This window comes from Macaca thibetana, chromosome 12 (genome assembly GCF_024542745.1).
Source record: "Macaca thibetana thibetana isolate TM-01 chromosome 12, ASM2454274v1, whole genome shotgun sequence".
Lineage (NCBI taxonomy): Eukaryota > Metazoa > Chordata > Mammalia > Primates > Cercopithecidae > Macaca > Macaca thibetana.
In genome coordinates, this window is record NC_065589.1 from 41,179,535 (window position 1) to 41,195,471 (window position 15,937).

The 15,937-nt window shown below is 36.0% G+C and overlaps 1 protein-coding gene across 5 annotated transcripts in view; it reads left to right on the top strand.

Moving 5' to 3' along the window:
* C2CD6 (C2 calcium dependent domain containing 6) overlaps positions 1 to 15,937 on the top strand; it is a 172,876-nt gene that overhangs the window by 69,137 nt on the left and 87,802 nt on the right. For 3 of the 5 annotated variants that reach the window (XM_050750612.1, XM_050750615.1, XM_050750616.1), the window contains exons 12-13: positions 299 to 345; positions 1,460 to 1,759. In XM_050750612.1, the coding sequence (XP_050606569.1) occupies positions 299 to 345; positions 1,460 to 1,759 (347 nt within the window). Of the gene's footprint in view, positions 1 to 298; positions 346 to 1,459; positions 1,760 to 15,937 lie in introns of those variants that run through there. The other 2 variants (XM_050750614.1, XM_050750617.1) reach the window with 2 other exon arrangements.

Here is a 15,937-nt window from a genome sequence, read left to right on the forward strand (position 1 = left end):
CCTGGTCCCATCACTTATCATCTGGAATTTATTTCCTCTCAACTTAAAAAAAAATATAGCATGTACCTGTGTTTGTGTCTTGTATTTACACATCTGAAATGTTATCATTTACCACTCCCCCATCTTCCCAGAGATTCATCAGCTTGTTTATAGTAAGTAGTGTTTATGTTTGGATAGCTGCTTTGATTTAAGTTGCTCTTTGTTTTTAGTGAGAAAAAAATGTAATAGTATTTTATCAATGTGCATACATATGTTTATTGTTTTTACATAAAATAAAATACCCCCTTTAATTTTTAAGCAGATATCCCTCTTGTAAATGAGGAAGCTGAAACCACTCCAAATGAGGTAAGGGAAATTGGAAGAGAACTTTTAATAGTCATTATTTTATAAAGGGATAAAATATTTATAAATGGAGAAATATTTTAGGTAGAGAAAGGCATCTGAGAAGTTACTCAGTTGTTTTACGGTTTCTATTATGGCAATATCTGTATAGTTACACTCTTGAAAGAGCCTTCTGCATAAAATAGTAACATTTAAAAATATGAAGATGGGGACAAAATGTGTTGAGGAAGAGATGAAGGAGAAACAAGAAAAAAGCATGAAGTTCTACATAAGATCTTAGAAATAAATGCCATAGACCTAACTGCAGTTTTTACTCTTTCTCACCAAAATCTTTTATCATATTGTAAACTTTGCACAGAAAATAGTATTCTATAGTTTATAATAGAAATAAACAAAACATAGAGTTTACATAATATAACTTGCTTTTCAGCTAAATTTATGTAAGGTATTCATTCCATAAAGCAGTGAATCCCCATGTAAACCAATGAAGAGTAAAATGTTCACTTACTGCTTGACAAATAGGATTTAATGATTTCCATTTCTGGGTCAGTGGCTCCCAAATGCCAATTGAAGAGTCATTATGTATTGCTATTTTCCCCAGTTCAAGGAGAGTAAAAGAAGATAATATAGAGAATTTTTCATAAAGCTAAATTTATTTAGTTTAACAGGCCATCCTTTATTTTACAATATTGTTCTTTGTACTGTGGTGCTATTAATATTCTCTTTATTTTCTTATATAGTTGTGATTTATGATATCATTCCTTGTGTGTTTTGCTATTAAAATTTCCTTTGTTTCATGATATATTGGTGGCAGTATAATAATAGTAGAATGTCAGACCCTCAGATTTTTTATTTTGAGATGTTGCTGATTTATAGATTTGGATATATGAGAACCACTGCTTTATCATATTTATGGATAGTATTCTACAGTCCATGGTTTCAGGCAAGTAAAGAATTTCACATGTTTATTAAGGAATTTAAAATTTATAAATAATAATGGTAATTTGTTATGATAAAGGATAAGAGTACAATTGATTTTGAGTCATTTTCTTAATTTGTAAACTTTTCCAGTCAATAATGATTAATCGGTAGTTTGTTTTATTGCTGTATTTTCTAGTTACTGGATAATGATTCTGAGAAAGGCCTGACTGTACCAACTTTGAACCAATTGGACCAAGATAATTCAACTGCTGATACTTCTAAAAGTGATGAATCAACACCTTCACCCACAGAAGTACACTCATTGTGCACTATTTCTAACCAGGAAATAATAAAAGCAGGCAGAGTACCACCTTTAGGTGAACGTCAATCAGAAAGCATGCCAGACAGAAAAATGAAAAATGTGTTTTTTCCATCAGAAGTAAAATTAAAAGATAACTCTCCAAGCATTTTAAAAACAGACTCATCTCTATCAGAGGTAAATTTCAGGAGTATCTGTATAAATCCAAAGAGAAGGAACTTAGTTTCATCTCCAACAGAAATTAGCTGGCAAAACAACAGTCTTAACTTAGCTGAAAGGAAGAACACAGGCTTAGTTTCCACCAGATTAAAAATTAAAAGGTAGCTTTCAAAGCCAAGACCCAAAAGAAGGCCTTGAGCTCAAGGTGTCTGCCCTTATATTAGAAGTGTAAGACTAGGGACACAAAATAATCTATTTAAAAAAATTAAATACAAATAAATTGAAAATGCCTTCAAATGTCTCCAAGTGGAAATGTGTCTAAGTATATTAAATATTCCTACTTTACTTATGTCCATCAAGAAATATGGATAAAAAACTTTCAAGAAAAGCAAAGTGATTTGAGATGCCAGTAATACAAATTAATCTCATGGGTTGGTAATTCAGCTGAAAGTGTAACAACAATAACAAAATGTAAATTCAAAGGAAATTTAAAAGCCTGGGAAGTTATTTCAGTGGAAATTCTTAATACAACTATTATATTATAGGAAATAGCATATGTTCTCCTTATTACAAATAATTTTATAGTTTAAAATGAGAATAAGAGTGTGAATTTAAAGGTACATCAAATTCTAGACTTTCTCAAAATGACAACATTCTACTTACATCTTTATATCTTATTGGAATCACTATTACAGGTAGTTCATCAAATGATATAAAAAGATACATAGGTCAGAAGATAAAGAATTTGAGTTCTAAGTAAGATTATGCTTCTAAATACTAGCTTGGGCATCTAAGTCTCTAGATCTATTTCTCTCATTATTTGAATGGTAGATCAGACTAGGTCATTTCTAAATTCTTTCCCAAATTTCAAAAGGTATAATTTTAACTGGGAATTATTCTCAGTTACCTATGTCAATAGCTTAATTAATACAACTTAAAAATAACATTCTTGTTTTTTCTAAATGTTCTGAAAGCAATGCACAGTCACAGAAAATTTAGAAAATGGAGAGAAATGTAAAAGAGAAAATAAAAGCAGTTATAATTCTACTGCTACATTTAACAATTTTATTTTTAGTCTTTCTTATGCATATATACATATATCTTTTATGAATTTTAAAAGCTTGAATCAAAATAGACATATAATTTTTATTTTTTGACTTTACATGCATGCCACCTGAATTTTATTAAAAATTTGCAAGATGTAGAATGTCCTCAAATATTAATATTCATAAGTTTTTAAACAGTTTTCATATTGCTGGACATTAAGTTTGAAATTAACATTCTTTTTCTTATTTATTTGGATCTGTGGATCTGTGATTATCTCCTAATGTATTTACAGAAATGGCATGCTAACAAATTGCTCTCCAGAAAGACTGTACCACTTTACATTCTTACCAACAGTATTTGAGTATTAATGGTCTTTTAAATAATGATTAACACTTTTTCTTGCTCATTAGTCATTTTGGTTTTCCCTGCTATGAGTAGACAGATCATGTCCTTTGTCCATTTTTTTCTTTTGAAGACTTGGGGCTTTTGTTTAGGTTTTATAATGAGCTCTTTTGATTATCAAGGTATTAACCACTTGTATAGGCACATAGTTTGTAGTTTACCTTTTAATTTATGTATTACATTCAATCTGACTTCCAAAATATTCAATTTTCACTTGATAAGTAAGTTATTTATTGCTGTATAACAAACCACTCCAAAACCAAGTGGATTGAAAAAAAACATTTTATTATCTCTCAAGATACTGGGGGGTTGACTTGCTTGTTGGGCAGTCCTTCTGCTCCACTTAATGTTGGATGTTAGATGGACTTACAGTTATCTAGGAGCTTGATTGATCTGGAACACTCATGATCACTCACTTACATGTCTGACACCTTGAATAGCTGTTAAGGCTGGGCTCAGCTGGGATGCAAGAACATCTGGTTTGATGTGTCTGTTTCCTTCCTTCTGTCTCACATATATATGTGTGTGTATATGTGTGTGTGTGTATATATATACACACACCTCAGATTAGATAGATAGATAGATAATATATAGATCTTTCTTTCCATGTAATCTTGGGAATTATCCTTCTCTCTCTCCATGGGGCTTCTTCTTGTGGTCTTTCTATATAATCTGTCTAACAAGGCTGCTGAGCTTTTTATGTGGCAGCTCAAGGCTTCCAAAATGCAAAAACAGAAACTTCAGGTCCTCTTAAGACATAGGCTTGGGATGAGCACAGGGTCACCCTCACTACCTTCTTTTTTTATTTATTTATTTATTTATTTTATTTTATTTTTATTTTATTTATTTATTTATTTATTATTATTATTATACTTTAAGTTCTAGGGTACATGTGCATAACGTGCAGGTTTGTTACATATGTATACTTGTGTCATGTTGCTGTGCTGCACCCATCAACTCGTCAGCACCCATCAACTCGTCATTTACATCAGGTATAACTCCCAATGCAATCCCTGATTACAGCAAGTCCTATGCTCAGTCCTGATTCAGTATGGGAGGGGACTACAGAAGGGCATGAATCTTGGGAGGAGTTGTACATCAGGGACCATATTTGGAGATTAACTAAGTTCCAAGTAAGTCATATTCCTCCTACATGCAAAATATACTCACTTCACTCCCAAGAACCTCAATGTCATGCTATTACTGTATCAAGCTCAGGCTTGAACTACAAAATTTTATTATCTAACTAAGGTTCATGTGAGTGAGGCTCCTTAGGTATGACTCCTCTCAAACTTAAAATCTATGAATTGAAGAGACCAGTTATCTGTCTCCTACATACAATGATAAGCCAACAACAGGAAAATTGGAACAGACACTTCCGTTATAAAGGTAGAGGGAGGGAAAACATGAGGCATACATCAGTCAGTTGACCATAGTAATTCTGAAGTTCTTGGCCTTGCCCTCACGTTTTAGCCTTACCCTTTGAATAATCCTTTTTCCATAAGAAATACTTTTGTTTGTAGTTGCAGCCCATGTTCTGTGTGTGGGAAGTTGAAAGTTCAAATGTGTCTTTTCATTTTTGCTTTCATTGAAGACTGAAATTTCTCATATGTATCTTTTCTTTCTAAACTACCCCTGTTCCTTTCAGTCCAAGATGCTATTATTCTCTTAAAGATTTTGTGGGCTTCCTGTGTATCAAATTAAGATCTAAATTAGTCAAATGTTACACTTCTAAATATCTTCAAGTCAGGCCCCTATTTCCTTGGGCTGAGAGTCAGGGTGCTGTGGCAAAAATGTCCTTAAGAAATTTAGAAGTGCCCTTGTCTGGCAAAGAAGGCCTAAGTTGCTACTTAAGATTCTTAAAATAATTTTTGCCTAGCTGAGTAGGCCTATGAGTCACCACCTTAAATCTTTTTGAGGTCTTAACAGATCTTACAGCCATACCCTTGTCATCTTAACCCTGAAACACATTCCTATGAACCCACAACTGAGTCTCCAGTGACTTCTATATTACCAGATGTGGTTATCAGTTCTCAGTCCTCATCTCTGTGACTACTTAGCCACATTTGAAAAAATAATTCTACCTTTTTTGTCTTGAAACTGATATTTTTCACTGGCCTTTTGTAATATTACATTCGCCTAGTTTTCTTCCTTCTTCATTGGCTACTCTTTGCTGGGGAGGTCTCCTCTTCCAATTTCTAAATGTAAGATTGTCTCACACCCAGTCCTTGTATTTTATTTTTTCTCTAACCTTTCTAGGTTATTCATTCAGCCCTGTAACTTTAAATATAATTTGTAAATGAATAACTCCCACATCTTGGGGCTCTTCCATGAACTCCCGGAGTGTATATGTAAAAACTTACTTCACTTAGATATCTTATAGAAATGTCAAACTTAACATGATGAAGACTGAATTCTTAATTTTCACCTCCACTAACTTAGATTCCCTCCTCTTAATGTTCCCTATTCATTTAATCTTTTCAGCATATAAACATTCTAGGCATTATTTCTAGGTCAATGAAATGTGTTGTTGAACATAAAAGACAAAAATAAATGTTCCTGTGGAGCTTATATTCAAAAAATACAAAAATAAATGTTCTTGTGGAGTTTATATTCTTATAAATGGCACCTCTAAACTATTAAGACCAATACCGTAGGAGTCAACCTTGATATTGTGGTTTCTCTCATCTCTTATATCCAGTCCACCATCAAGTCTTGTTAATTCTGTATTCAAAATATATCTGAAATCCACCACTGTCATTGCTATCACCTTGACTTAGACCAAGCTACTTTCATCTCTCCTGTCTGCTATAAAAGCTGAATTTTCCTGCTTCCAATTTTGCCTCTGTCTAGTTTGTTCTTCTAATAGCAGCAAGACCGATCTTGTAAAGATGTAATCTAAATCATGTCACTCCTCTGATCAGTATTCTTCAATGGCATGTTTTCATGCCTGGAATAAAGTCCAAACTTCTCACCATCATCTACAATGCCCCCACTTAATATTTCTGGCCTCATGTGTTAGCATGTTTCCCTTTGTTCACTCTGCTTCAACCACATTAGTCTTCTTACTATTCCTTGAACAAACCAAACTTATTCCAGCCTCAAGGTCTTTCTAATATTTTTCTCCGTCAGGGGAATGCTCTCCCCCACAGATCTTCTCAGGGTTCATTCATTCACACCATTTAGGACTCTGCTCAGATGTTCCCTCCTTAATGGAGGGCGGGTTGGGGGGCTCCTCTGACCACTCTATGTAAAGTAATTATCTACCCATCCACCCTCCTCCATTCCTAGTATTCTTTCTTCATATATCATTTCCTGGTATCATATTATGTTTCTTTACTCATTTATTGTCTGTTACTCCCATTTGACTTTAAATTACAGATAGTACTGAGATTTAGTCTTATTTACCACTGTATCTTACTATCTAGTAATAATAATGAGTATTTTAAATGCAATACATACATAATTAGACTCATACATAATTAGAGCTCTTACTACTTAGAACTCACCACTAATAGTGATGAGTCCATGTTAGGCAGTAGTAAACATCTGTTGAATTAGTTTAGTTAAAAATACTGCAGGGTCTTGAGGCATTTGCTGTGGAAACTCTGAATATATTATAACTCCTAGGCCTCACTGTATGTAGTTAAGTCAATCACATAGTCATAGGAAATGCAATCATTTTAATACTCTTAAGGTGAATGAACCATCTAGCCCTGACACACTAAGTGTCAGGCATAAGGCTGCAAGATTATTTCCACAAAGGGCAAGTGGTAAGAGCTCTAATAATGTATGAGTCTTTGAGTTTAAAAGCCTGTAGGGTCTGCAGAGGATTAGGGTTAAGGAAGGCAGAGAGTGATATATGTGACATCATTAACCTCATATCTCCTATTCATCCATTTTATATAACTGCCCTCTTTAAGCCATGAATTCCATTCATTAAATTTGAATCCCTTACTAATGATTGATGGTACTGTTGGGAAATATGCCGTAATCTCCCCAAAACGTTGTCCTTGCTAATTCTGTACTTTGAATCAACCAAAACTATGCACGTGAAATGCACCTTGTAATTATTTTATCCACAGCCTTTTTAATTTTATTTTTAATTTTTAATTTTATTTTTTCGTAAAAAATTTAATTGACAAATAATTGTGTATATTCATTAGATACAATGTGATCTTATAATCTACGTATATATTATAGAGTTGATCAATATAATTAACATATCTATTTCCTCACCAATTTACCTTTTTTTTTGTAGTGAGAACATTAAAAATGTATTTCAGCAACTTGGAAATATACATTATTATTAACTGTGATCACCATGCAGTGGACTAGATTACTAGAACTTATTTCTGCATTCTAAGTGAAACTTCATACCTCTTTGAACAATATCTTTCTTTTTCTCACCTCTTTTCTTCCCATTCACCCAGCCTCTGGTACCCACCTTCTCTGTTTCTATGAGATCAACTTTTTAAGATTTCACACATAAGTGAGATAATGCAGTATTTGTCTTTCTGTGTCTGACTTATTTCATTTTGCATGATGTCTTCCAGTTTTATCCATATTATCACAAATGACAGAATTTTCTTCTTTTTTAAGGCTGTGTAGTATTCCACTGTGTACACATTTCTTTATCCATTGATCTGCTGATAGACACTTAAGTTGCTTTCATATCTTGGATATTATAATAGCACAACAGTAAACATGGGGATGCAGATATCTCTTTGATACACCAATTTCAATCCTTTGGAGATACACCCAGAAGTAGTATTGCTGTACCATATGGTAATTCTATTTTTAGTTTTATTGGGAACCTCCATACTACTTTCTAAAATGGCTGTACTAATTTATATTCCCACAAATAGTGTACCGGGGTTCCCTTTTCTCCATATCCTTGCCAGCGCTTATCATTCTTCTTTTTGATAATAGCTCTTGTAACAGGCGTGAAATGATATCATATTGTAGTTTAAATTTGCATTTCTCTGATGATCAGAGATATTGAGTATTTTTAATCTATCTATTGGCCTTTCATATGTCTTCCTTTGAGCAATGTCTGTTCAGATCACTTGCTCATTTTAAAATTAGGTTATTTGTTTTCTTGCTTTTGAGTTGTTTGTGTACCTTATATATTTTGAATATTCGCCCCTTGTCAGCTGTATGGTTTGCAGATATTTTCTTCCAGTTCATGTTTTGTCTCTTCACTCTGTTCATTGTTTCCTTTTCTGTACAGAAACTTTTGATTTGATGCAACTCCATTTGTCTATTTTTGCTTTTGATGCCTGCATTTTTGGAGTCCTATCCAATAAATCATTGCATAGACCAGTATTGTGGAGATTTTCCCTTATGTTTTCTTCGATTAACTTTACAATTCCCCATTTCCACATCTTACATTTAAGTCTTTTATACATTTTGAGATGATTTTTGTGTATGGTGTGAGATAAGTGTCCAATTTCATCTTCTGAGCCATATGTATTTTTCTCAACACCATTTATTAAAGAGTCTGTTTTTTCCCTATTGTGTTTTTGGCATTTTTGTCAAATATCAACTAATTATAAATACTAAATACTTGGGTTTATTACTGGGCTGTCTGCCTGTTCCATTGGTTTATGTGTCTTTGTGCCAGTGCCATGCTGTTTTGATTACAATAGCTTTATAACATAATTTGAAACCAGGGAATTTGATGCATCTAGCTTTGTTCTTTTTGCTCGAGATTGCTTGGCTGTTTGGGGTCTTTTATGGTTCCATATGGATTTTATGATTATTTTTTCTATTTCTGTGAAAAATGACATTGGAGTTTTAGTGGGAATTGGATTGAATCTGTAGACTGCATTGGGTAGTATGGATGTTTTAAAAATATTAATTCTTACAATTCATGAACATGGGCCATATTTCCATTTGCTTGCATCTTCTTTCTTTCCTCAATGTTTCATAGTTTTCCTTGTAGAAGTCTTTTACCTCCTTGGTTAAATTTATTCCTAAGTATTTTATTTTTAGTATAGCTATGGTAAATGGGATTGCCTTCTTGATTTCTTTTTTAGCTAGCTCATTGTGTATAGAAACTACTAATTTTTGTTGTTTTTTTCCTGCCAACTTTTATTTTAGGTTCAGGAGTTACTTCTGCAGGCTTGTTACCTGGGTAAATTTCATGTTTCTGGAGCTTAGTGTACAAATTATTTTATCACCCAGGTAGCATAGATCGTATCCAATAGGTAGTTTTTCGATACTCACCCTCCTTCCACCCTCCACCCTCAAGTAGGCCCTGGTATCTATTCCCTTCTTTCTATCCAGGTGTATTCAATGTTTAGCTCCCACTTATAAGTGATAACGTGTAGTATTTCGTTTTCTATTCCTGCATTAATTCCCTTAGGATAATGGTCTTGAGCTGCATCCATGTTTCTGCAAATGACATGATTTCATTTTTTTTTTTATAGTTGCATCAGATTCCGTGGAATATACATACCACATTTGCCTTATCCAGTCTACCACTGATGGGAGTCTAGGTTGATTCCATGTCTTTCCTATTGTGTATAGTGCTGTGATGAACATATAAATGAATGTGTCTTTTTGGTAGAATATTATATTCGTTGGGTATATACCCAGTAATGGGATTTCTGGGTCAAGTGGTAGTTCTGTTTCAAGTTCTTTGAGAAATCTCCAAACAGCTTTTCACAGTGGCTGAAGTAATTTACATTTATATCAACAGTATATAAGCATTCCCTTTTCTCCACAGCCTCACCAGCATCTATTGTTTTTTGACTTTTTAATAATAGCCATTCTGAATGGTGTGAGTTGTTAACTCATTGTGGTTTTGATTTGCATTTCTCTCTGATGATGAGTAATGTTGAGCCAACTCTCCAAGCAGCTCTCCCTGCCAGCTCAAATGTCTGTGGGGGTCATGGGGTCACCTGCAGCTAGGATTCTGGAGATCCATGTTGAGAGTGGGCCACTCTATACCTATTTAACCTACCCTTTCCTTAGAAGCTGCTTGAGGCCAGGAATGAGTCCTTGTGCTTGGCAACCCCATGCGGGGTTCCCAGCTTCCTCCCACTTCAACCAGAGTCCGCATTCTCCCTCCATCCACTCTCAATGTCTTCCTTCCAAAGATCTGCCTGGAGTGTGCTGGTCTTCTTGATGATCTTATCTTGGTGAAGGAAGCTCTTCCTGGCTGTGTCTAGTTGGCCATCCTGGCTCCTCTTCCTGGATTTTTGTATGTTGATTTTGTATCCTACATTTTTACTGAATTCATTGATCAGTTCTAAGAGTTTTTGGTAGAGTTTTTACATTTTTCTATGTATAAGATCATGTCTCTGCAAACAGGGATGATTTGACTTCCTCCTTTCTAATTTGGATGCACTTAATTTCTTTCTCTTGCCTAATTACTCTGGCCAGAACTTCCAGTACTATGTTGAATAAAAGTAGTTAGAGTGGGTGGTGTGGTGTTGTCTTGTTCCATTTCTTAGTTGAAAGCTTTTCCCCCATTCAGTATGATATTAGCTGTGGGTTTGTCATGTATGGCCTTAATTGTATACTGAATTGTATTAAATACATTGAATTGAGTATTGAGGTACTTTTATACCTAATTAAGAATTTTTATCATAAAGGGATGTTGAATTTTATCAAATCCTTTTTCTAATCTATTGAGATAATACGGTTTTTGTCTTTCTTTCTGTTGATGTTATGTATCATGTTTAGTGGTTTGCACATGCTGAACCATCCTTGAGTTCCTGGGATAAATCCCACGTGATCATGTTGTATTAATGGATTTGATTTGCTAGCATTTTGTTTAGGACTTTTGCATCTACATTGATCAGGGATATTGGCCTGTAGTTTTCTTTTTTTGTTGTGTCACTGTCTGCTTTTGGTATCAGGGTGATGCTGGTCTCATACAATGAGTTAGGAAGAGTAATATGGTTTGGATTTGCGTCCCAGCCCAAATCTAATGTCAAATTGGATGAGGGGCCTGGTGGGAGGTGAGTGGATCATGGGGGAGGATTTCTCTCTTGCTATTCTCATGGTAGTGAGTGAGTTATCAGGAGATGTGATGGTTTAAAAGTGTGGGCACCTCTTTCTGTGTGTCTCTTTCTCTCTCTCCCTCTCTCTCTCTCCTGCCACCATGTGAAGAAGGTGCTTGCTTTTCCTTGCCTTCTACCATGATTGTAAGTTTCCGGAGACCTCCCAGCCATGCTTCCTGTTAAGCCTGTGGAAGTGTGCGTCAATTAAACCTCTTTTCTTCATAAATTACCCAGTCTCAGGTAGTTCTTTATAACAAGTGTGAGAACAAACTAATACAAGGAGTTTTATCTGCTTTAATTTTTTGGAATAGTTTGAGAAGAATTGGTATTAATCTTCTTTAAACTTCGGTAGAATTCAGAGGTTAAGCAATTTGGTCCTGGACTTTTCTTTGTTAGGAGATGTTTTACTACTAATTCAGTCTCATTACTTCTTATTGGTCTGTTCAGACTTTCTATTTCTTCTTGGTTCAATCTTGGTAGGTTGTATGTTTCCAGGAATATATCCATTTCCTCTAGTTTTTCAAATTTATTGATACGTTCTTGTTCATGGTAGTCTATAATGATTTTTTTTTTTATTTCTGTGGTATCCATTTTGATGTCTCTTCTTTTTTTCCTTTTGTCTTTTTTTTTTTTTTTTTGAAACAGAATCTCATTCTGTTGCCCAGACTGGATTGCAGTGGCACGATCTTGACTCACCACAACCTTCGCTTCCCAGACTCAAGCAATTCTCTTGCCTCAGCCTCCCTAGTATCTTGGATTACAGGCATGCGCCACTACCACCCAGATAATTTTTCTATGTTTAGTAGAGATGGGATTTCACCGTGTTGGCCAGGCTAGTCTTGAACTCCTGACCTCAAATGATCCACCCGCCTCAGCCTCCCAAAGTGCTGGGATTACAGGCATGAGCCACCACGCCTGACCCTCAATGAACTTTAATTCTTAATTTCTTTCTTCACCCAGTGGTTATTCAGGAGTATGTTGTTTAATTTCCATGTATTTGTATAATTTTAAATGTTTCTCTTACCGATTTCTAGATTTATTCCATTGTGGTCAGATAAGAGACTAGATAAGATTTCAATTTTGAAAAATTTTTGAGACTTGTTTTGTGTCCTAACATATGGTCATTCCTGAAGAATGTTCTGTGTGCTGATGAAAAGAATGTATTTTCTGCAGCTGTTAGGTGAAATGTACTGTAAATGTCTGTTAAGTCCCTTTGTTCTATGCTGTAGTTTAAATCCAATGTTTCTTTTTTATTTTCTTTCTAGGTGATCTCTCCAATGCTGATAGTGGATTGCTGAAGTCTCCATCTATTATTGTATTGGGGCCTTTCGCTCTCTTTAGATCTAATAATATTTGCTTTATGTATCTGGGTGCTGTGGTATTGGGTGCATATATATTTACAATTGTTATTCTCTTGCTGACTTGATCCTTTTGTTATTATTATATAATGTTCTTCATTGTTTCTTTTGACAGCTTTTTACTTGAAGTCTGTTTTGTCTGATATAGGTATAGCTATCCCTGCTTGGTTTTTGTTTCTGTTTGTGTGGAGTATCTTTTTCTATCTCTTTGCTTTCAAGTGTTTGCCAGTGAAATGATTCTATTTTAGGCAACATATATTTGCATCTTGTTATGTTTATCCATTCAACCAGTGTATGTTTTTTAAATTGGCATTTAATTCATTTACTTTCAAGGTTATACTTGATAGGTGAAGACTTTTTTTTGTCTGCCTGTGTTATTTCAAAGGACCTGTCTTCAAATTCAGAAATTTTTATATTCTGCTTGGTCTAGTCTGATGTTAAAGCTCTTGATTGTATTTTTTATTTCATTCATTTAATTATTCATAGCATTCCTGTGGTTCTTTTTTTAATGATATCTATCTCTTTGTTGAAGTTCTCATTCAAATCATGATTTTTCCCCGATTTCATTGAATCATCAATCTGTATTCTCTTTGTATCTCAGAGTTTCTTTAAGATTATTATTTTGAATATTTTTCTGGAATTTTATATATTTCCTTATGCTTCGGGTCTGTTACTAGAGAATTATTGTGTTTCTTTGTGTCATGTTTCCTTGCTTTTTCATGTTTGATATGTCTCTATGTAGATTTCTACATATCTGGTGTAATAGTCACATCTTTTGGGGAAGGTTTTGTAGGGAAAGACTTATTTGTTTAGATGGGTCTTGGGTGTTGGTTCAGGTAGGGTATGTTGGATTTGATTCTGGATGTACACAGTAGTGTAGTCACCATGTAGTTTCTTTAGCTGTAATCTGTGCTTGTGTCATTTGCATCTCAGTGGCCTAGGTTGGCAGAGTTCATGGCAGTGGTGGTGCAGCTTTGCTGGTGGTGGGCAAAGCTTCTTCCTACCCCAGGAAGGAAGGAAAAGTCACCTAGATTCAGCTCATGGGATTTGGGCATAGTTCACAATGGAGAAGGGAACTAAACCTTACAGGTGAGGCTCTTTAGGCCAATTTAACTGACCTAACAACAACTGTTGTTGTTCCTACACCTGAATGTATATGAGGAGTTAATGTGTTATATGCTAGATCATCTCCATTTCATAAACATCAGAATCATTGGAAGAGTCATGTGTAAAGAAGTGCTAGTGTGACATACAAATCACTACTCACTTGTCTCCATGTCCCCTTCCAGATGGTTCAATAAAAAAATTTACAGAATCCTAGGAGGACAAAGGGAAACCATGGCCTTCATTTAGGACTTAAAGGCAGCAGAAAAATTAAGAAATGCATTTTCTAAATACAACATCCCTGTATGGCCAGTAAAATTTGCTAATGGAGCTGGAGACTTACAGTGCATTATTACCAACTGAATTCATTTGTTGCCTCCATACCTTAGCTGTTCCAAACATTGTGACTTACTGAATCCATTATTCAGACAGCTGACTCTTGGTTTGCTATCTTGGACATTATCAGCATGCCTTTCGTACACCACTGACATCTGAGGACTAAGATCAGTTTGTAAACATTTGTAGTACTCCCTTGAGGATACCTAGTCATCTACCATTTTCCACCAGTGGGTGGGTTGGGATTTAACGTGAATACTTGTACCCTCTGATATCCATAAGTTTCACGTTATAGATGATGTCCTATTGGTTAGCAAGTCAAAAGCCTTAGTCTCAATAGTCATGAATGTGGTATTACCATGTTTCCACTAGCAGTGGTGGCTGATAAGCTCTGACAAAATTAGGTGGACTGCTTACCAGATAAAGTTTATTGCGTCTATCTGGGCAGATTCATAATGGGCTGTCCTTTTGGCAGTCAAAGAAAAACTATTGCCTTTTTGCAGTCCGCCTACCTCCACCCCAACTACCAAAAGAGGAGGCCCAGCACCTTGATGGGCTCTGGGTATAGGAGGTGGCATGTGCCTGACTATGGCCTTAATCTTGGCTAACCTACAAACTGGCATCCTTTTAGTAGGGCCCAGTCCAACAGACTGAGTTAGAAGCTGTCCAGCAAGCTTATGTTAGGGGCCCTGCAATCCTAATGACTTTTTTGAGCTATGAATCTCTGTACTGATTAGAGCCACTGCCTGAAGACACCCTTTGGGGGTTTGGACTTGTTTCCCTCTGACCTAGCTATCAGGTACACTCTTTTTGAAAAGTAGCTATTACCTTGAGTAACTGCTGAGCTCTTCTCAAGAATGAACACTCAAGCTGTGGAGACCTTGTGACTCTGACTTTTTCCCATCTTGAGGTGGGTCAACTTGGACTCAGCAACGAACAAGGTAGAAAGGGCCCAACAAGCATCACTTGTAAAATGGAAATGGTAGATTCAAGAACACGGACATCCTGGCTCCAGCAGTATTTCATCTTTACAGTAAAAAGCAGCAGTACCCCTTTGGGGGAAACCTTCCCTCCACTCTGCTCTCTGAAGAAAATTGCTGGTTCAATAGGGCTTTATATAAATAATATAGTCCCCTGTTTCTGACTTAGGAGTCTTCTGGCAGCGTCTATAATATAAACTGTGGTAGGATAACTTGACAGCTTGTAAGTAGGGTAAAATCCTAGAATTTGCACTGTTTCTGCCAATTTTGACAATGAGAATGGGATGCTGACAGAGACATAGCTTTCCGGAAGAGGAAGGAAAAGAAAACCCTGCAGGCTGGGTTAGGGAATATGAGACGATTCCTTGGACTTCGGTGGCAATACCCTCATCCAAGTGGTATGAGGCAGGGGTTGGGGAGGGGAAATGGCTAATAATGGTCTTCCCCTTGTCTTGCCTGTTAATAACTGTTCAGAGGCTGAGTTGTGACAGGCAGGATCGAAACCACTCAAACGGTGCTTTGTTTGTCGCTCACTCTCCCTTAGCGGTGAGGAAGTGGGGAAGAAGGGGATGACCTCAGCTGCTTTAAGGAAGAAGACCAGCATGTTTGGGAACTTTAGGCAGGTGAAGAACACAAAGTTTCATGGTTCTGTTAGACACAGGCACCAAAGGCTCCCAGGTAGAGCTATAGCAGCATGTGCCAGAAAGAAAAAAGTCCCTGTGCCAGGAGCTTTCTGGAGGCACGGAAGTACACAGGAGGGAAGTAGGACCAATTCCGAGATGAGGAGGTGAAAGAAAAAAAAAAAAAGGGCTTCCTGTTACTCCAGCTTTATCCCATAGGCGAGGCCCTCTTGCTCCCTTGCTGTCCCTATGCACCTGGTCTGAAAATAAGGTTAAACTGGCGGCTGTTGGAGCATCTGTGCCCCACCCCTTCCCCGCCCCCCATACGCAGGTG